Genomic DNA, 22,738 nt, shown 5'->3' with positions numbered 1-22,738 from the left:
AAAACCTTTTCCAGAGTGCTCTGGACCTCAGACTGGGCCGAAGGTTTACCTTCCAACAAGACAATGACCCTAAGCACACCGCTAAAATAACAAAGGAGTGGCTTCACAACAACTCCGTGGCTGTTCTTGAATGGCCCAGCCAGAGCCCTGACTTAAACCCAATTGAGCATCTCTGGAGAGACCTGAAAATGGCTGTCCACCAACGTTTACCATCCAACCTGACAGAACTGGAGAGGATCTGCAAGGAGGAATGGCAGAGGATACCCAAATCCAGATGTGAAAAACTTGTTGCATCTTTCCCAACACGACTCATGGCTGTATTAGATCAAAAGGGTGCTTCTACTAAATACTGAGCAAAGGGTCTGAATACTTATCACCATGTGATATTTCAGTTTTTCTTTTTTAATAAATTTGCAAAAATTTCTACATTTCTGTTTTTTTTCTGTCAAGATGGGGTGCTGAGTGTACATTACTGAGAAATAACTTTTTAGATTTTTGGAAAATGGCTGCAATGAAACAAAGAGTGAAAAATTTAAAGGGGTCTGAATACTTTCCGTACCCACTGTAACTTATAGAGCTGAAACAATTCACTGATGAATGGACTAGTCAGTCAACAGAAAATGAACCGGCTGTTTTGTTGATTGATCAATAATGTAAAACAGTCCTTAGTTCCAATTTCCTGGACTCTTGTAGTCAATGTGAGGCTGCCCACCAACCAGCGGAGACGTCAGGACGTTTTATTTTTAACCTTTATTTAACCAGGAGAGATTAAGAACCTCTTTTGCAAGGGGGACCTGGCCAAGACAGGCAGCAGCATATAAAAAATACAAACACATAGGTACAGAAGACTGGTAAGCTAACATTTCATAAAATCATTTTAAATAATTTTCATAATCTAAGAACATTTCTATATTAAGGCATCTGCCTCTAAGTCTTTCATTTTGGATTTAATTGTGTTTAGTGAGATTATTTCATTGAGTTTAGATTCCTTTTGCAACATATTCCATGCTGAGGGTGCAGAATACACAAATGCCTTCTTTCCCGTTTCCGTATGGGTATTTGGCACAGAGAGCTTAAAGAAATCCTGAGAACGCCCATTACTTTTCTGCATGATATGAACACATAGGTAGCTTGGCAACAGACCAAGAATGGCATTATATATGAAAGTGTACCAATCACATGGCCTTTGGGTGGCCAGAGGATGCCATCCTACCCGAGAGTATAGCTCACAGTGGTGAGTCAGCGCTTTGCAATTTGTAATAAACCTCAAGGAAGCATGGTAATCATATGAGTCAATCATATGAAGATTCTGTGCAGAGGTATGCATATATAAAAAATCACCATAGTCCAGAACAGATAAATTGGTGGCCACAAGTCGCTTTTTTACATTAAAAGAAAAACACAACTTATTTCGAAAATAAAAACCCGATGGTACGAAAAAAAACAGAGAACCTTATATGAAATGCTCATTAAAACTATTCAAGATCTCCATTTTGTCATGAACAACAACTGAATCCTTCGTAATGTAATTTTTGCTTACAGAAAGGGATTTTATGGTTTTCCAAAATCTTCTGGGGTCATTTAAATTTTTAGTGGTGATAGACAAATAATATTCAGATTTGGCTGTCTTAATAAAAAAGGAGCATTTGTTTCTTAGCTGTCTAAATGCAAGCCAATCAGATGTAGAATCTGTTGTCCTTGCTTTGGCCCAAGCCAAGTTACGCTCATGAATAATTTCTGCTAGCTCTGGGGAAAACCAGGGGTTTACGTTACAGCGTCCGGCCAGAAAACTAGCCCGGCCCTAGTCCCATAAAACCACAACCTGTTTGTTTTTAGACATTTGTTTTTTGTAAGAATTAAACAAACAAGATGTAACGTGTTTCAGTGGTGAGCTTCAGAGGTGCTAGTAGGCAGATTTGTTACCTGTGGACAGAGCCAGGGTAGCTGTGTTCAGTCTTTATGCTAAGCTAAGCTAACCAGGTGCAGATTGTAGCTTCATATTTACCGCACAGACATGAGGGTGGCATTCTCCTCTACCACTCTGCAAGAAAGCTAACAAGCGTATTTTCCCAAAATGACGAACTACTCCTTTAAATAAAAAATGAAAAGATGGAATGTGCCATAAACAAAGAAAATAAATGCAAACACATGGCCCAATGGAACTTGTGAAAACACAGCCAAACATGAGACATTGCTGACCAGTTGCAGATGATTATGTATTTGGAGACATTGAACAAAGCTGTATGAAAGGAGGCTTTACACTGTGCTGTGATAGAAGCAAATACAGCACATGGTCTTTGCCTTTTGAACTGTGTAACTGTGGTATGTTTCTGAAAATATGCATACATTTGTTTATTATTCAGAGTATATACGTATAAGACATTTAAGGTGCCAGAGCAAGTTTATTATCTCATTTGATTACATGAAGAAATACTTCCTGTCATGAGTTGGAAGCTTCAGTAGCATGTTTAACGGCTTTGTAGCAGATCTTACCTAGTCAGCCTTACTTTGTTTTGATTCATTAAAAACTTTGGTGAAATAACACAAAAACAAAGTTTTGACACAGCCAGATATTGTGCTCAGGAGATGGTGGAGACCAAAAACAGAGCTAAAAGGAGAGTGTACATTTGACAGAAACAAGACTCTAAATGAATGCTGTCTGTGCAAAGCATGATAATATATCAGTGTTGTGTTCCCAAGATGTCAGAAAATTACTTATTGTAGGAAGTGCTCAAACAATTTGTCAGATTAACAGAAATCTGACCAAAAAATGTATTATTGATATGAGATGGGCGATATGATCGATCCCTGAGGGGAAATTCTTGAGTCACAGTTACTCACATTGCACACGATAGTACAAAGGAATTGAATTAATCATAGAAAGTTGGTAAATAGAATTTTAAGAAGCAAACAGTCAAACAAAATAAATATAAAATTATAAATAAGACTGGCAGAAGTGTAACGATAAATAATAAATAGTTGTAGTAATAATGAGTACATGAAGAGTTGAGTTGGAATGTATTAAAAATGCTTAACAATTGCAGTATTGGACAGAGAGTAGAGAATATTGCACATTGAGTTTTAAAACAGAGAATATTGCGCATCAGTTTCTGAAATATTGCGCTACAAGATCATATGTAATTTTATGTCATATGGTAATATTAGTATATATAGTATAATAGTCTTGCATATCTACTGAGTGGCCTCTAAACTGTAAAATAACTAGAGTAGATGTCTGTTTTTGACTAACCCAGCCAAGTACTGCGCTTGACAAATCAAGGTATGTCGTCACTGTGATGCCAAAATAATGTACAAATTCTGTGTTGCCACAAAAGCAGCTCTGCTCATAGTTTTGCAACACTGCACACAATAGTTTAACACACCCAGATATTAAAGGGAATAACTGGTATGGCAACATTTCAGATGATCTCACAGTATACATTGATATACTCTTATCGCCCCACCCTACAGTTGATTAATAAGTAAATCATTTATCAAGCAGAAATGCCACACAACACACATCGCTTCCAGATTGTCAAATGAGAGAATTTGCTGCTTTTCCCCCCTCTGCTGTTGGTTGAAAAAATCAAGTAAGTTAAAGATTTCACCTTGTTGGCTGGAAATTTGTTATGAATATTTTGCACTATATAGTGACATTTTATAGAGTAAATGATTAATTCATTTCAATTCAGTTGATAATTTGCAAATAGCCGTTGGTTGTCAGGTCTCCAGGATTTTCCTAATTGCACTTTTTAGGCCTTGAACCAAGTTTCTGGACAGATACAACGTGAACATGAGAGAAGGAATGTTACTGAACGTCTCCATACGTTCAGTATCTGTGTCTGTTTGCGTTACGTGTCGCCTGGCTGCGATACCAGCTGAGCGTCACCGTCGTGTTTATTAGGTTGACTCTCTGAAATCTTGTCCAGCCGATCATGTGCCGTAGTCCCCCTGATTTTCTTCTCTTCGTCCTCCTTGAGCCTCTTCTTTCTCTTCTTCCTTTTCTGCTTCATCCCTCCCCCTCCTCTCTCTGTCTCTCTCTCTCTCTGTGATGTGTAGTGGTGTTTCTGCAGGGACAGAAAATGGCTCGGATTGAGTCTCTGACTCATCGCGAGGAGAGAGGGAGTGGGGGGGTTTGAGAGAGGAGAATGAGGGCTGGGAAAAGACAAACTGATTTTTCTGGGGGGGGGGGTAGTGTCAATCAGTAACATGTTTAGATGTGTGTGCAGGTGTGTGCAAGCAGCAGATGTTAAACGTGCTCTCACTGTGCTGCGTGAGTCAGGTACATGTTTAAAGTGAGCTCACTGGGAGACGTTGCTGCAATCTCTGCGTATTGTGATTTTCTGAATGCTGTGTGTATTCAGCGATTGTGCTGCTCCCTGTGTTCAGCTGCTGCTTAACAGGCCAACGTTCCCAGTACTGCGTTTACTCATGTCTTTGTTTCTTTGCTTTTCTGTTCTTTCGTTATTTGTCTTTTTCTTTCACTATTTGCCTGGTTTTTCATTCGTTTCCTCAGTCATTCTTTTCCTCCTCTTTGTTCGGCAGTGGTTGTTTTTAAATGTGCTGTACAAATACATTGACTTTTCTTTTCTGTTTACCTTGATTTTCTTTAGTTCTTAATCAGTGTGGTGGCTTTTTTTCTTCTTTCTTGTGGTCTTGTGCTTTTTGTCTTTCTGTCTCTCTTTCATTCAGTTTTCCAAATTTTCTCTTGGTCTTGTAATTTTTTTTTATAAATTGTCATTTTTTTCTTTTTTTTTCTTTTTTTTTCTTTTTTCCCCTCCCTCTTTTCCCTTTATTTCTAAATGTTCTCTTATATCTTACATTCTTTCATTAGTTCTTCACTTTATCCAATCTTTCTTTTTTTGTTTCGTTTCTGTTTGGTGTTGTATTCTTTCTCTCTCTTTTCTTTTTCACTTTCATTCTGTTAGTCTTTTATTACTTTTCTTTTGTCAAGTATTTCATAACTTTGTTCACTTTGTGTTCACTTGTGTTCCTTTGTTAATTCTTAACTTCTTTAATTTGTTCTTTCGTTCTTTGGTCTTGTTTTTCCCTTTCTTTCTTGCAATTCTTCCTCGCTCTCTCTCTAACCCACTTCATTCCCTGCATTTCTCTCTCTGTATCTCTTTGTTTCTCGCTCTGTTTCGCTTCCCCCCTCTCTTCTATCATTCTCTCTCCCTTTTGGCTTTTGTATCTGTCGTTTGTTCTTCCTTTCTTTTCCTTCCCCCTCTCTCCCGGTCTGTCTCTCCCTCTTTCTGGCCCCTCTCCAGTCGCACAAGATTTGGAGCCGATTGTCTATTTATAGCGCCTGTGGTTCTGTCGCCATGACAACCAAGCTGGAGGCCAGGGCGCCAGGGAGCTATTTTTGGAGCGGCGCTGTAATGTCAGACACAGCCTCCTCTCTCTTTTCTTTCCTCCTCTTTCTTTCTCCCTCTCTTACTGGATGTGGTGTGTGTGTGTGTGTGTGTGTTTGATTAAGGATTGGCTGGTGAAACCTTTTTGGTTTTGGTCAGCTCGCACGTACAGTAAGAAGCAGTAAGCCCCTCAAAAACATTCCGCTCGACGGGCCGTACACAATCTTTTCCCCTCCTTGAGGAAGCGCCAAGACCATTTTCTGACTTGTTGTTTTTACGGACGCTTGTGAAGCTTCAGTTTTATCTTGTGCAGAGATTGATTTCACTTTCCTGACATTACAAATTCAGCGTTTGCTCTTAGTTTGCTTTGAATTTCCACATTGTACAATTTAGCTTGAATACTTTATTGGTGAATGGTGAACTTCTTGCTGAGGAAGATTTAATAAATGCTGCTCTTTTAGGGCTTTTTGTTTTACATGTTTTTTTTTTTGTTGTTGTTGTTTTTTACATGTACGGGCTAAATTATATAAATGTATTATACGCCCACATTTTAACTCCACACCAAGTATTCGTATTAAATGAAAAAATTGTTGCATTAATAGTAAACCATTTTAATTTAATAGTGACTAATATATAATATATATCCAATTCTATATTTTCTGTTTGTTTTTTTAACACTCTTGATTCTGAGTTTTATTAATGATAACATGAACAATTGTACTTTTTTAATACTGAGCTTTTTATGCAATTTGCAGTCAGTTTGACAAAAATATTTGCTAATGAACAAGCTTTTGTTTGAGAGGATTTTAATGTGAGACATAAATGGATTGTGGCAGATGTGGAAAAAGGCACTGTTTATGGACATAATCATGCCTGCCAGCTCTTATGTGTATGTTTGTGTCAAATGGATACAGGACAAAGGTCCCCAGATGTTACCATAAACCTTGTCAAGAAACATAACTTCTAAACTACTAAACAACTAAAAGTTGTTGAGTTTGCTATTACAGTTAATTTCTTTAACGAAAAATGCAGTCTGTTTTTAAGAAGAGACACATTGCCAAATACTTTTAATATGTTCACATGATGAAGTGAATATTAAATTGTGACATAAAGACGGGCAGCAACTTGAAACAGTCAGTAACCTGAAACACTCCTCTTGAACCTGCTCATGTTAGCTAATTTATAAAGTGTTTAAGGGTTTGTTTAAGTAAAAGAAGCTACCAGTTCAGCAAATTTGCCAGTCCAGCTGTGTGTGTGCAGCCCAGACGAGTCAACAGCTCAGAGTAGCCTAATCCTTCACAGCTGAAGATGTATACCAGCTCATAATCTGGGTAAGCCTGTGTCAAAATACTGCTACTTTAACAAGATGAATGCATTATGGGAGTGTTATCAGCTTTGTTGGGCCAGCATGTCGCTGTTGATGCTGTAGCCCCGTATGTCCTTCCAGCATGTGAAGATATCAGTTTTTCAGATTGTTGATTGTAGGGGAATTCTTGCCACAGGTAAAAAAAACAACCTCATATTTTCCTGCTGTTGCTGAGATGTAGAGTACTTTTTTCAGTACAGAAATTCATTCCTCTTTTTAATATTGATTTTGAGTGTGCGAAGGGGATATATAAACCTATTCCTGGAAATATTTTCAGAGTAGTCTATTCTAGGAAGAAGCTTTAGATTTGATATTAATAAAAAAGAAGATAAAGATTTTTTTTTTGTACCTTTTTATTAGAAATTTAAGTCTGAATTTTTTGTTATGTTTAGCTTAAACAACTTTTTCTCTAAGCAAGTGTTTTTGGTCTGTACTTTATTTTATATTGTTATAAATTTTCTTTAAGTATCAAGGGCTGTTTATGTATGTGTGTGTGTATGTGTGTGTGTGTGTGTGTATGTATGTATGTATGTATATATATATATATATATATATATATATAATCTCAATAAAACAAAAAACAAATATTTTAATCAAATAGAAAAACCTTACATATATTATATTGTGTTCATTTTTGTTTTTCCTACATTAAAAGCCGCCACAATTATTGTATCTGCAAAGTAAAAAGTACAGTAAAAAGTAAAAAATGTGCTCTAAATCTTTCTTGTAAATACTGGGTTATTTTAATTCACCAGACAAGAGTCCTGTGTGTATTTCCAGAGTTTAAGTCAGCCTGTCTGCTGGCCCAGAATAACCCTGACAGGTTATACATAACTCCGCAGACCTCTCTGTTACTGGGGCAGCCACTATTATTTAGTTCAACTTACTAGGCAAGGTTATTATTGGCACTTCTCCTATTAATAGGGAGAACTGCTAAAAATTGAGCAGAGTGTTTGTCCTGGGTGTGTCGACGCCTCAGACCAGACCTGTAGATAAACAAGAGTTTGGCCTCGGCAGACGTCGGTGGCAGCCATGTTAACTCTGTCATCATTAGAGCCGAAGATTTTAGATTCTGTCACATCTAGGTTATTTATGTCTTTTGGGAGCTCATTGTGGGGATGTTATGGGAGGATGAAGTTAGATGCTCGCAGGCTCTGGGCTGTGGATACAGGGCGGTAACAGGCAGCTAGGCTGAACAGTTGTCCACTGAGGGCTCTGGGTGTGCTGGCACAGCATAGGCGCTGTGGTGTGGGAACAGCTGAGCCACTCTGCCCCTGCGGAGAGCCAAAGGTACCAGACTGGTTGGCTGCTTAATTGCCTCCGTGTGTTTTATATGAATATCTGTGTCTGTGCAGAGATATGCACAAGGGTGTCTCTTTGTTCCCCAAACTGCTTGTCCTGTTCTGTTTCTCTTTCAGTCTCACACTGACTGACTCTTCTTCCTGACTGTGTGTCCCCCCGCCCCCTCCGTCTGTCCCTCCGCCTGTCCAGTGCTGTAGCTTCCGCAGACCCAGCCCCCTGTTCCTCTCAGTGTGTTACCTGTAGCCCTCCTGTGACATTTCACCCCTGCCTGCTACATTCCTGATGATCTCAGAGGGGGTTTCATACCTTCGCCCCAAGAGGCGGCTTGTAGCAAGCGTTTTGCATTTCTAGTTGTAAAAGCGGTGGGCCAGACGCTCAGTCAAAACAGACATCCGTGCAGGAATCAAACAGGGTGAGGAGTTAGTCTACGTTAACAGCCACTTTGACAGGTAACCAGCCATCACTTTGAAACAGAGGTTACCAACCTTTTAGCTTGTGAATCATTACCGGGTTACCCCAGGAAATTAATTAGTGGAGGTAGTAATTGCTGACTTGACGTGCCTTGTCTTGTTATCAATTTAGTTACTGGTTGACCGTGTAAACAAACACATCACTCATTAAATAGGTGTCCTTTTAGCGCCTATTAGTACTTCACCTTGAAGCTTGATTTCTTATTACATAAAATTGTAAATGTAATATTTTTATTTAAGGCATACCTCCACTATAATATATTGCAGGAAATATAAAGCTATTTATTAATTAAAACTTTATTGTTACTGGTACTTGTAAGCAAAGAGGGTTTTAACTTTTCCTTGTTTGTAATTTGGCTTGAAGATGTTGAAGATGAAGAATAAATAGTGTTGTGTGGCAAAAATGTGTTGTTTCTTTTTTGTTGCCACCCAAAAGGATTTTTATGGATGCTGTGTTTCATCGGGCAGTGGGTATTGAATCATTAAATAGGTACCACCTCACCACTTTTCACTTTAGTTTATGTTCCTGTTTACCCCCAAACGGACTTGAGATGGTACTTCAAAATTCAATCTGGCTGGTAGTTTACGTATAACTTGTTGTTTTACATTGTTATTGTTAATGTGTTTAATGTTGTCTTCTGCAAATGTGTGGTCTAAGAAAAAAATTCACCACAGTGGAAATTTAATTTAATTATATTTTGGGGCACGTTCTCTGTAAATGTATGTTTGAGTGTTTAACAGGAGTCAGTTAGTGATAGGACGTTTCTAAATATTTAAATACACTGAATGGTATTAACCTTAAAAATCCCATTCAAAGCATGCCATATAAGTTTGTAATGATTATCATCTGCTATTGGCTATACACATGAAGTTAGTTACTTCTTTACCAGTATGCTCTAAGGTGTAGCTGTACATCTAAGACTGCTGACGTGTTGTAGCTTCACCCTTAGGAGGAATTGTTGTGGGAAAACCTGCAGTACTTGTGCCTGATGGATGCAGGCTAGTGGGACACTTAACATAGCTGCTGCCGTAGCTTAAAGATAATCGCCAAATTCCTCCACAGTGTAGCGGCACTGAGTTCAGCCCACTCCTCTTTCCACTGTCAGAGCAGAGTTCCTGTTCTTCCTATATGACATTTCATCTATGCATCTGAAAGTACTGTCAGGACAGCTGGGATGTTTAAAACTCTCGTCTTTTTTGTGTGTTTTTATCAAGTCCTGTAACATCATCCAGCAGCTCTACACGTCGGAGTCCTCATAGCCATTCCCTGTTCACATGTATACTGGGACAGCAGCCCACACACTGTACATGAGGGGGGATGTTGTTTTATTCTCTGCTCAACACACTTTTAAACTTCCTTCAGCCTATGATACATGAGAGAAATGTTGTCTTGTTAAAAGTATCAGTAGGCCTGTTTTGAGTCCTGACCTGTTGCAGTCATTGTGAAAACACCAGGGCAGCTCATACACCTTGAAAAGCAGCAGTATAATGTATGCCAGTTCATCGGAACAGTTAACATGCATTTGGGGTAGGCACTCTGCAAATCTGGACCCGTGTAGGCTGCATACCCGCCCACAAACACACTCACACACACACCTTTCCTCATGTGAAAGTAATACTACAGCACCTCCATTGACGAGGCTTCTCTGGTCTGACAGAGCAAACGGCTGCTGGTGACTCAGACTGGCTGCCTCTGATCTCACCTTGAATTAGAGCGCACGCCCCCTGGAGGCCGTTCAGGCACTGACGTCCTCCATCTTTCTCTTGCTCCCACTAATGAACTGGGATGAACTTGTATATATATATGTGTGTGTGTGTGAGAGAGAGATACTGTTCTCACCGTACATTACCACTGTATGATAGGCTAGTCAGTATGGTAGGATCTTAAAAATGGTCAGTGTTTTGCATTCACAACTGAGTTGCATTTATTTTGATGGTCGCCAAGAGTGGCAAGTGGACATGTTGACGTGTTTGACTTTTTTTATTATGTATATGTGATTTTATTGTGCTATTGAGATCTAACCTGCTGTATTGTTCTGTTCTTTTTGCAGCTTCTTAGACAGGATTGAGGTGGTCAGGCAGAATGATTACACACCCACTGACCAGGTGAGGTGCTCAACACACAAACAAATGAAGTGTTATATTGAAGTGCCCTGCCCACATCTGTGCTCTGCAGCACTTAAACAAATCGTCAGTTGTTTATTTGATGGCCAGAAAATTTAACACCAACAATTGTTTGAGTCAATTAGTCAATCAATTTATTTATCAAGAAAAAATGCCAAATGGAAGCCTTTTTCACACATTTTGACATGTCACAGCACGTAGAACCACAGGTGTCTCAGGGTCCTGGTGTCGTGCGTGCCGGTTCTCTGTTGTGGCTTACTAGGAAACTTGAATATAACAGAGTCATCGTTAATGTTATAAGTAATACCTGTATTCCCTGCTGTGACAAGTCAAAATGTCTGATGTAAAAAAAGGTGTATTGTTTGGCTGTGCCCGAAATTACTTCCTCATTCACTCCCTCACTACTTCCTAAATAACAGAGACTCAGTAGTTAACTTTATAGTGAGCAGTAAATCGAGATGTGAGACACTGACAAATGTAAAGTCGCACAGCTACAATTTTTGCATCTAGAAAATGTGACACGTTACATTGTGGGATTGTAAGCAGAAAGTGCCACGGATTGTTGCTTTTTTCGTTCCATTGTTGGGAGTTTTCCATAAATTTTACACTTTACAACTCGGAGGCGGAGGGTAAATAAAGCACTATGTAGTAAATATGGAGTGATTTTAGACACATGTCTACAACTTCTCAATTGTGATAATTTTCTGCTTTTCTCTGTAAATATCTTGGGGTTTAAGACTCTTGTTCGGACAAAAGTGTGACATTATGTTGTGCATTTAATATATTGAACAATAAACTAATAACTCAGACAGTTACAGTGAGTAACAGATTAGTCAATAATTAAAATATTTAATGCTCTGTAACACATAGTAGAATTCAATATAAAGCAGATTTCTTCATTAATTATTAAATATGACCTGAATAAAGAGGAAGTTTAAAGTGCATATTTTGTTTATAGATGAACTGTTGATAAGTTGAATAGTTTTATTTTATCTGTTAATCACAAGAACCTGCCCTCCTGACATCTTAATTATCCTTTGTCCATCTTCTCTCTGTCTAGTATTTGTTGTCCACGAGTTTATTTCCTCCACAGTCCTCCTCTTTTTCTGTTTGTCTTCTCTTCCACACCTTCTGCATCTGTATCCTTATTTCCATTTCTATATGTTTTCTTTTAAGTATCTAACACCCTGCTGTTCCTTGTTTATTTTTCAGGACCTGTTGAGATGCAGAGTACTTACATCTGGGATCTTCGAGACAAGATTCCAAATAGACAAAGTCAATTTCCAGTGAGTTACCACAACGTTTATTTATCGCAGTGTCGGGTGATGAAGTAATAGTCAAAAAAGAAGTAGTTGAAAGAAAGGCAGAAATGGGTTTAAAGATGTCTATGAAGATTCTCAGTCATCCAGGTCATAGTTATCCAACGAAGGTTAAGAACTGAAGAAGTCCTTTGGATGAGGGACGAAACGTCTTCCAGTGTCTTCAACCAAGTCCAGTTGCCCTTGATTTTAACCTTCGTTGGATAAATGGGTTTAAACTTTTAACTTCCTCTGTCCCCACAGTATGTTCGATGTTGGCGGTCAGAGGGATGAACGTCGAAAATGGATCCAGTGTTTTAACGGTAGGATCTTTGTTGCCTGGACTGCTTTATTGTAGTGATGACACTTTGGATATTTTATGGATTACTGACAAATCATCAGAAGCAGCTGTGACTCAATCATTTTTCCAATTGATTTATTTGTGTTCAGGCATTTGTTTTCTAGCTGTGCCCGATTCACGTCTATGTGTTTACGTAAATCCCACCATGAGCAAGGATGCAAAAGTGTTGTGGCAGTTTTATCCATCTTTGGTGTGTTAATCCACTGGTGGTGTTGTGTGTGACACAGATGTGACCGCTATCATCTTTGTGGTGGCGAGTAGCAGCTACAACATGGTGATCAGAGAAGACAATCAGACCAACAGACTACAGGAAGCCCTCAATCTTTTCAAGAACATTTGGAACAACAGGTCAGCATCAACTTTTCATCAAACATGAAACCAGTAGCACTTTTTTAATTTTCTTTGTTACTGATTGCAATTCAGAGACAAAAAGGGAAAAATAAAAGGCATTCAGAAAATGCACCTGGCATAAAAGAAAACTTATAGTACATGCACTCTCATCTATACACGAACAAATGCTGCCCTGGAGCTTAAAAGGATGAAACAACCCTAGATTTCCATTTCTTCTAAACACCAATACAATCCCAATGTCTACACCTGCCCACTCTGTGTCCTGTAACCCAGTGGCTGCAGAAGAACAAAAGAGTTGAGCAGGTTATAAAAATGATACAGCGACGTTCTCCCGCTAGTAATTCGAAGATAAAACGTGGAAGTTAATTACATTAACCCCAATCGGTGCATTAAGTCTTAGACAGTACATACACAACTGTGTGCGTATTTGGTGCAAGTTCAAAAACAAGAATTACTCCGCACTGATGATCTTCACTTCAGCATTCGGTGTTGCTGTTTATGACAAACCTAAGTAGATTATCTGAGCATGTACCTATTCACAGTACCACAGTTAAAATATCTGTCTGGTAATGTAATAATGGTATTTACCGGTCAGATTGTGAAGAAGTACAAATTAAATGTGACAATTTAGGTGCTTCTGTTAAACTCAGTGTAAACCTGTGCAGCAGACTGCCAATCCCAGCTGTGCACTGGTTTGCTGCCATCTTATTCTAAGACAGCAATGCCTGTCAAACACACTATTTTCTTCCTTCAGACCTTACTGCCTGCTTGGCACATCCCGGTTACCGTACCTTGACTTATGTTGTCAGGTGACACGTGGCCTTCTTTTGTGGTCTTCTAGATGTTTTAATCGTTGAAGAGAGAAAGTCCCTGTTGGGGTTGAGAAATACAAAAAGCTCTGAAGTCCAGTCAGTACAGTTTGTACTGTGCCACACTTTGGTTGAAGTGCTGTTGATGAGCGGCACTGTGGCACTTCCTATTGGTGTTAGAGGCATCATGTGGCAGTGTGTTTTGGGCCATATTGTTTTTTTATGCCATATTTATCTGTATTCTTTTTTTTCAATCTATACATTATATATAACATAGTAAAATTAATTCAATTAAAAAATATATTAATTTCTTGTCGTCTTGAGACTGAAGCAACTAGACTTCAAAGGTTTATTTCTTTGGTCACCGATTAAGACCTTTCTGTTTAGCTTAGATGCAACCTTAGTACCACAGTATCACTTCAGTGCTATTTGCCAAAGGTTCTTCACTAAAAGACAAAATAAGAGGGACACTTTAAACAAGCACTGTACCCAAACAAGGTTGAGAAACAAGGTTCCTGCTCAGGGTGCATCTACAGTGGGAGGAGACACTGATTGGATGCAGAGTCCTCCCTTGACTCTTCTCTCTGTGTGGGAGCAAATGGACTGTTTATGGCAGCAGCTCTAAGACCTTTTCAGCCCAGAACTGCAGAGAGTAAATTATTCCCTTGTTCTTCAGCCAAAACCCATTAAAACATAATGCCACTTGAAAAGTGGGAACTCTATATCAACAGACCTGTAACCTGTTTTGGGTCCTAAACCAACGAAATCTGGCACTGAGCTCGTTCTTCATTTCCCTCCACAGGTGGCTACGGACCATTTCAGTAATCCTCTTCCTGAACAAACAGGACCTGCTCGCTGAGAAGGTTTTGGCAGGGAAATCTAAAATTGAGGAGTACTTCCCGGAGTTTGCACGCTACACTACACCTGATGATGGTAAGAGGTTGACACAGAAATCTGTGGGTGTCCAAGACAGAACACCCTTAGCCACTTTTCTGTGGTTGTAACAGATACATTCAAGGTAGTTTATTTATCATTCTGCAACACAAATCAGTACGACGAAATTAAAGTTTGTAGGCCCTTCATGCTACACACACATAAATTAGCAGATCATTAAATGTATATTAGAATATGGTAACAGATAAAACAAATAAAATAAAACTGGAAATGCTTATTTATACATACAGTATACATACACGTATATACCTAGGAAATAATCCTGCAGTGCATCTTTTGTATTTGCGTTTGCATGTAAACAGCAGCAACAAGATAGTGATGATTATTTGGTTTTTATCTTCACATAAATTCTGATATTTAGGAAACATTGTCCATCCACTTTGACTGTGTGTGAGCATCGAGCATCATTGATGTAAACACAGAGTCCGCCTCCTCTCATCTTTCCGGAGTCTCACGCTCTGCCAGCTCAGAACATGGTCCGGCCGTCAAGTAGTTGATCGGGGATGTTGATGGATCAGGTCTGTGTAGATGTGGGCACAAAAGTCTCTGATTTCCCATTTTCGTCCAGACCGGTCATTAACCAGGAGCAGCCTTAAGTCCAAGCTGGGCCAGCATGGCTCCGATCCCTGCTCTCCTTCCTCTCCTCTGGGTTGGTCACAGCACCCGCCTTGGTACATGGTCCGGTTGATTTGACTGGGTGATCGTCTTTAATTCAGATCCAAGCTTATATATCCAATGACTGCATTTCTGTCATAGGTAATACGTGTTTCAGCAATAAAGCAGGAAAGAAAAGAACAAATGAAAAACAAAAATGTAGCAGAGTTTGAAGAAGCTACAGGCGTCAGCCATCAGACATCATTCGGTGATTTCAGCAATAAAGTTTGAAGGAGCTACCAGCCGCTGCATCTACATGTATTGCAAAAATTCCAATGGTTTAGTGTAGATGATGAGGGATGTTGAGTCAGAATACAACAATTTTAGTATTAAACAATATTTAGCTCTATCTTAACCATGACATGGAAAATGTACATTTGGTCACCTTAAAGGATAATTCTGGTTTATTGCAGCTTGTCACCATTGTTTCTTAATATCATTGAGACCATTGATAGCGTACTCACCAATTTTATTACTGAGATCTCCGAATGTGGAGAATAAAACATGAGCAGTCATAATCCACGTTTTGTACAAACTTATTTGAAGGCAAACTTATTTTGGCAGAGAAAATAGTAAATTTATTACCTAAACTGTCCACTGAAAAATCAGTCACAGTTTACAGACAACTTCAGTTCAACTTTGACCTACCGTAATTGCTGTAGCTGTGCACAGAGTTTTCCATTGTAATGAGAAATTATTACTGATGTTCTGGGTGCGCTCGCTTTTGATAGACACAACGGCAAAAGCTATGAAAATAACACCCAGTCTGTTACAAACCAGAATGTCCTTTAAGTCTTTGGCAGCCTGCCTTGTAGTTAGACTAAACCACACAAATAGAAAGGTATGACTTTGAGTTGCTGGTCAGGATTGAGATTTAATGATTATAGTGTTTGTTCTTCCCTGATTACCACTACTGGACAGAAGAATTTAATATTATTTGGGCCCTAAAACCAGTATAAACCATTATATCCATTGAACCATAGGTTACCACTGTGATTAATCGTGTTCCATAGTGATATGAAAGTATTTTTTTGTGTGTGTGTACAATTCGCCCAAAAGTCTAAGCATGGTACATCAAGCACTGATCAGCAGGAGGAGTGATGCTGCAGACTGTTTAATGTGAAAAAATTACTTATTTAAGATTTCTTTCTTACTAACAGCAATACCGGAGCCAGGTGAGGATCCCCGCGTCACAAGGGCAAAGTACTTCATTCGGGATGAGTTTCTCGTATGTACAAAGCTCTTGTTTTACCTGATTTACATGTATGTATGTATGTATGTATGTGTTTTCACTCCATTCGATTTCGCTCCTCTATCTGACTCTTTGAAAAGTAATTTACTGCTTTAATTTTGTTATAACATGAGTCAAGATGAGTTGGATGGATGGAAGTTTCACCAAAAAAGACTGAAACTGGAGTTGAATGAAAAATAGCAGCAGCGCACAGTAAATCAAGATGTCATCAACATTTACAAATCTATGAAGCATGTTATTTACCAGAAATCTATATTAATCTTGTGATCAGTATTTTTTCTTCCACCACAGATTAATAATCAGAATCTTACATAATAAAAACAAAAATTATAATAATAATCAATTTTCATGCAAACAAATGCACATTTTACCATCTGTATCACTGTTTGATAATACTGTGTAACTCTGTACTGATACATGAACTGGAAGTATTTTCACAGGGTGTCTTTTGTTTTTTTCTTTTTTACATTTGCTGTTATTAAAGACATGATAGAGACAAAGTGGTGTCCAGAAGCAGCAACAGAAGTTAACAGAACATCCAAAGTAAAAGACATCACAGTTTCATCCAAATTGTGCGAGTGGCAAATGTTTTTCTTGGACATGCCATGCAAACCACACCAGTGAAAGCTTAGCACCATAGATTAAAACAAAATCTTGCAGATGGCTGCTTTCATATTCCACTGTGTACAGAGGATATTTGCCTACAAGATATTCTCAGTAGATTTCAGTGTAAGGCGTTGTCTCAGCATGTCCTGTAATAGAAGTTCCCAACCAGGGGGTACATATGTGTACCCGAGTGGGTACAAATGGATAAACAGTTTAAATAGATAACTAAAAATAATGGATTCATAGTCAAAAAGTTTAATGTCATGGATAAATTTCAAAATGGATAGCTTAAAAGTATGGATAAACAATTGAAATAGTTAACTAAAGGTAATAGCTAAATGATTTGAAATAATTAACAAAAGGTAATGGATAAATGGTTGAAACAGTTCGCTAAAGGTAATGGATAAATGGTTCACATAGTTAAGCTAACTAAAGGTAATGATGGTTGAATTAATTAGCTAAAGGTAATGGATAAATGGGTCACATAGTTAAGCTAACTAAAGGTAATGATAAATGGTTGAAACAGTTAGCTAAAGGTAATGGATAAATGTTTGAAATAGTTAGGCTAACTAAAGGTAATGGATGGTTGAATTAGTTAGCTTAAAAGAATGGATACATGTGTTAAATAGTCCAGTTAAAGTAATGGGTAAATGTTTGAAATAGTTAGCTAAAGATAATGGATAAATGGTTAAAATAGTTCACTTAAAGTAATGGATAAATTGTCCAGCTTCTGACACTCCAGGTGGAAAGGAAAACTTAACCAGCTAAAACGTTGACAGTTGAATTGTGAGAAAAAAATATTGTAACAATATCCTTTTGTTATATTATTTATAGTGTTAAATAACATCCTGTTTAAAATTGATACAGATGAACACATTTGGAACTTGACTAATGGCATCAATGACGTGGCCAAAAAAGGGTGGCTTGGGAACCACTGATCTCCAACACTAACTTGTCTGTATTTTTGTGTCTTTTTTCAGAGGATCAGTACAGCCAGCGGGGACGGACGGCATTACTGTTACCCCCACTTCACCTGTGCGGTCGACACAGAAAACATCCGCCGCGTCTTCAATGACTGTCGCGACATCATACAGAGGATGCACCTACGGCAGTATGAGCTGTTGTGATGGGCAGCGGCGTCCAGTCTACTTATCTACCTACCAACTTACCTATCTACCCCCCACGACCAGTTAGCCTATCACCCCCTCCACTTCCACAAAGTTCACCAAACAACAGAGCGAGCGTCTGTCCGCCTGCCCTCCCTTCCATCCTGAATCTTCTCCCAATAACATGATTTAAGAAAAACAGAACAGTGGAACAACTTGTTTATTTTTTTTAAAGGAAACACCAATAACAGTTTCATCAAGAATTAGCCAGGACTGACTGCTGTACTCAGCTACACTTTGACCCAGGAAAGAGGGTCAAGACTGGAATCCGTCAGTGCAGCCTATCCCTCCTTTTAGCTCTCTTTCTCTCTCTGAAATAAAAACATACATACACACACACTCGCAGGTACACACACTACAGCATAAGACATCCTGAACCCTTAGATAGGTTTTAATGTCTTATATCGCGGTGTCACACACACACAGATACTTTTTAAAACTGAGTCCTCCTGCTTTTAACAGTTGGCAGAGGCTGAATTAAATAATGCATTTTGAGAAAGAGGAGTTTATTCACTGCGTGCTGAAGACAAAGGAGGAAGAGAAGAAGAAGAGAACGATGAATATGAAGAGTGGCAATCCGATACGGACGGAGGAGGGCTGTGAGCCTTTTTGTGCCCAAACAGACGGACTAATTGACTAACGGCTCCCTGTGGACGTGAGCATGACTCGAACATAAGACCACACGGCTCACATGATTTGCTCTTCAAGAAACCAATCAAGAATGAGTGGCAGAAAACAACAAAAAAAAGGAGGGGAAAAAACAAGAAAATTACCATACAATGCATAAAATCATGCATACCAGTGAACTTCATGCAGTGCAAAAAATCCAAGCTATATATATAGATATTTATATATGTGTGTATATATAAATATATATTTATATATGTGTGTGTGTATATATAAATATATATATATATATATATTCCTGTAATAACACAATTCAACTTTTAAGTTTTTGTTAATTTTTACCCCATGTTGTGTGTTGGTGTACACTGTGTGATCTGCCTTTGTGCACCATTTAAACCCCCCCTAACTACACACACACACACACACACACACACACACACACACACATACATATTCCCCCTTCCTGCTGCTATTTGACAACTATTCAACATATGGAAAAGAAAGGTTGCATTAAATAATAAGAACAAAACAACACAAACGCAGAGCATGAGGTTAAAGAAATCACTTATCAAGACTGGACGCAACATTTTTACCTGGAAACACCTACACTAACACACACACACACGCACTACAGCCCTCATCAGTAACCCTCTCCCTTTCCACACACCACCACCCCTCCACCTTTTGTCTTATACTTTCATCTCCCCCAGTGCCACTTCCTCCCCCTCCCTGCTTTAAATACATCTGTCTTTATTTTACTGCTGGACTATTATTCTTGTACAGACTGTAAAATGTATTATTTTGTACAACTTTATTGAAGAAAAAAAATAACTTGTAGAAGATCCCTGTGCCTTGATCACGACTGTACGTGTAAAAATGAGCTAATATGTAAGTTATGTTTCACTGCGCTGTACAGCTGGACAGGTTTGTCCCACCTCGTCCGTGCTAGCTCACCCCTCTGCTGGAGGCTGGGGGGGGATGGGGCATCGGATCGGGGCGGAGGCCTTTTGTCTGTTGCTTAGTTTTCATCCCCCCCTCCCCCACATTTGTTTGTTTGTTGATTCATTTGTTTTGCTTTGACTCTCCTCTGGTTTATATAATAGGATTTTAAAAAAAATGAAGAAAAAAAAAGATAATCAAGACACCACCTTAATGCTGTGTAGTGAAAGATACTGAACCCTAACACAATTTAATATATATAAAATATATTTCAGATTTTATATTTTATATATATGTACTGTACACTTATATCTATCTCCATTGTGAGCTCTCCCCCAGGTTTCCTTTGCTTTCTCTCAGAAACATCTGCATACATTTTCAGAAAGTGGCGATTCTGAGTGCAGCGGGATGGGTATTCATTTCTGGACTTTTTTTTGGGTTTTTTTAGCTTTAACTCTTTTGAAGGAGAGGGAAATATCCAGTTGCAAAACATTGCTTGTTTCTACATAAACCAAATTCTTTTTGCTTAAACAAGAAGAAGCAGTTGTACAAGTGTTTGGTTCATTCCTAGGCTGAGTCTACTAGACCCTCTCACCTTAGGTCACATGCACGCAGTTGCCAGTTTATTAGGCACACCTATCCTAAAGTGCAGAGACAATAAATCCTATCTTCATGAAGGTTATAATGTTCTGTCGGAGGTGTTTCTTATATTTTGACCATCCCATTTATATCAGTTTGTATAGACTAAACATTACACACCCCTCTCGGTAACAGACGATACAAATTAATTAACAATGATAATCTTTTGTTGTGTTGCACTTATAAAAACCAGAAAGTGCCTTACATGAAAAAGTAGACTAAAACTTTTGATAAATTCATACAAGCGAACATTTTACTTGCATACATACATACAATCAAAGTTGCATACACAGATAACACACATGCAGACAACGTGCCCGTTCACCACAAAAGACTGAAAAAGTAAAAGGTTCATAAAACATGAACATTATGACCATCTTGAAAGTAGTCGTCCTGTTGTATTAGGCTGCATTCGCTTTAGCTAGGTGTACCTAATAAACTGGCAACTGAGTATAAACTAATGTGTGTGCCTGACACCCATCAGTCTGGAGGAATATCATGGTTTTTACCTTTTAACCTTTCACATCCTGTACAAGTCACTTCACAAAACACGGGTTGTATTTTATTCAAGCATACAAAAGAAGTTGGGGAGACGTTTTCCACCATTTCTGATGATCTCCTGTTCCCTAAAAGTTTTGTCAAAGATACAAATACGGTCTCCACCAAACTCATTTGTTCATTTGTTTAGGCTTAAATGATACAACACTAAAGACACCGATCAAGAAGAGGGGACGTAATCAAAAAAACTGGGTAAAAGAGAAAGTAGATTTTCAGCCATCACTGTCTCTTTAGCTTTGCAAAGGGCAACAGAGGATACATGAGGTTGTAGACCAGCTTTATATGCAACACACGATGCACACTGGCACGCTTTCCTGGAACCTGTTATTGTAATATTCAAGTACATAATTACTTGACTTCTTTTCAGAGCGATCTTAGTCCCTAGGTTTACTTCTCTTGCTTAATCCTAAAGATCTGCAGCCATGATAATATGAGAGAAGGGATTACATTCACCATTTTATTTTTATGTCAACACCTCCTCACATGTCTTTTCCTTGATGCCACACATGCTGCAGCAATAAGTGAGTTTAATTTTAGCTCACAAAGAAAAACCCCCATGTGGCTTTATCCCTCTTGTTTTGGCATCAAGTGTTTTCACTATTTAATGGTTTTCCATATTAATTTTAATGACTTAATTTAGAGGTTTAAAATTAGCATGTTTAGTAAAAACAACCCTTGACAAACACACAGGCACAAGGATGTCAGGGTGTACGTTTTCAGGTACAGTTGAATCTACAATTAATATCTAGGAAACAAAAGTCTTATTGCAGCCAGGCCTGTCATGTCCTCTAATTGTTGATAGCACACAGTCTCCAAAAGGAGTAACAAGGTTTAATGTTAGAGATCCAATATGTTTTTGAAAAGCCATACAAACTACGCCATGGTCTTAAGATTGACTGACAAGCTCCTGAATGAAGACATTTTGCACCTGAGAAGATTGAAACTCCTCTGTGAAAGATTCAAAATGAAAGAAAATAAACACAAATATATTTGCAGCACACAGAGAAGATCGTCCAGCCAGACAAGTCTTAATCGTGGTGGTTCAAGAGGAGACAGTGTGTCACATGCTTGTCTCACGTTCACAGAAATCTGTTTTCCTTGTTGGAGCAACAGGATTATGAGGTGAAACTCTTTCAGTAACAAGGCACTTCCAACCAGTGTGCACTGTTGTTTCACTTCAGTAGTTTAATGTTAGTCTCGTCTATGTAAAGAAGCTAGAAATCTAATGAAAGATGAAGCCCATCTTAGAGCTCAGGTGAGACTACGCAGTCTGTACTACACTTGTAAACAGGTGATGCAGGAAAGTTTTGGAGTATGCTGCAGCTCACAAGGGGCTTGTTGCAACTAGTTAATTTGCCTAGCATTGCACCACCCACTGTGGACACTTCCAGCTAAAGCCACGGATAAATCAGGACTCAGTCACGCAGGGTAGAAAACTCTCCAATGTTTTCTGTTGATTTAAACTATCAAATAAACTGCAACCATATGAGATTGTTGAACAATATATTATCAAGCTATATGGGCATTAATATGCTTCTGTAAAAGCCTCCACTCTTCTGGGAAGGCTTTTCACAAGACTTTGGAGTCCGATCAGCCACTGATACTAGGTGATAAGGCCTGGCTCGCAGTCGTCTTCCTAATTCATCCAGAAAGTGATGGATGTTGATGTTGGCTCTGTGAAGAGTAGGCAAATGCTTCCACAGCAAACTTGGAAAACCATTTTCTATATCTAGTTCACTTTGTGCACGGGGACATTGTCATGTCGAAACAAGAAAGGGTCTGCCCCAAACTGTTACAGTGAAGTTGCAAGCCTACTAATGTTCAAAATACTACAATGTGTGGTAACTTTTAGATTTCCTTTACTAAAGAGGCTTTGTCCCAAGTCATGAGAACACACTCAAAAGTGTACTT

At 38.7% G+C, this 22,738-nt stretch overlaps 1 protein-coding gene across 2 annotated transcripts in view; it reads left to right on the top strand.

Annotated features, from left to right (window-relative positions):
• The window catches only part of LOC123986975 (guanine nucleotide-binding protein G(s) subunit alpha-like), a 39,383-nt gene extending 19,204 nt beyond the window's left edge, over window positions 1–20,179 (top strand). For both annotated transcript variants that reach the window (XM_046075464.1, XM_046075463.1), the window contains 7 exons: window positions 10,541–10,595; window positions 11,826–11,899; window positions 12,176–12,234; window positions 12,500–12,620; window positions 14,235–14,365; window positions 16,201–16,268; window positions 17,879–20,179. In XM_046075464.1, the coding sequence (XP_045931420.1) occupies window positions 10,541–10,595; window positions 11,826–11,899; window positions 12,176–12,234; window positions 12,500–12,620; window positions 14,235–14,365; window positions 16,201–16,268; window positions 17,879–18,025 (655 nt within the window). In that variant the 3' untranslated portion in view covers window positions 18,026–20,179. The remainder of the gene's footprint in view (window positions 1–10,540; window positions 10,596–11,825; window positions 11,900–12,175; window positions 12,235–12,499; window positions 12,621–14,234; window positions 14,366–16,200; window positions 16,269–17,878) is intronic.
• Window positions 20,180–22,738: the final 2,559 nt, after the last annotated feature.

Source organism: Micropterus dolomieu, linkage group LG18, assembly GCF_021292245.1.
Source record: "Micropterus dolomieu isolate WLL.071019.BEF.003 ecotype Adirondacks linkage group LG18, ASM2129224v1, whole genome shotgun sequence".
In the NCBI taxonomy this organism is placed as follows: Eukaryota; Metazoa; Chordata; class Actinopteri; order Centrarchiformes; family Centrarchidae; genus Micropterus; species Micropterus dolomieu.
This window is presented reverse-complemented; position numbering and strand designations above follow the sequence as displayed.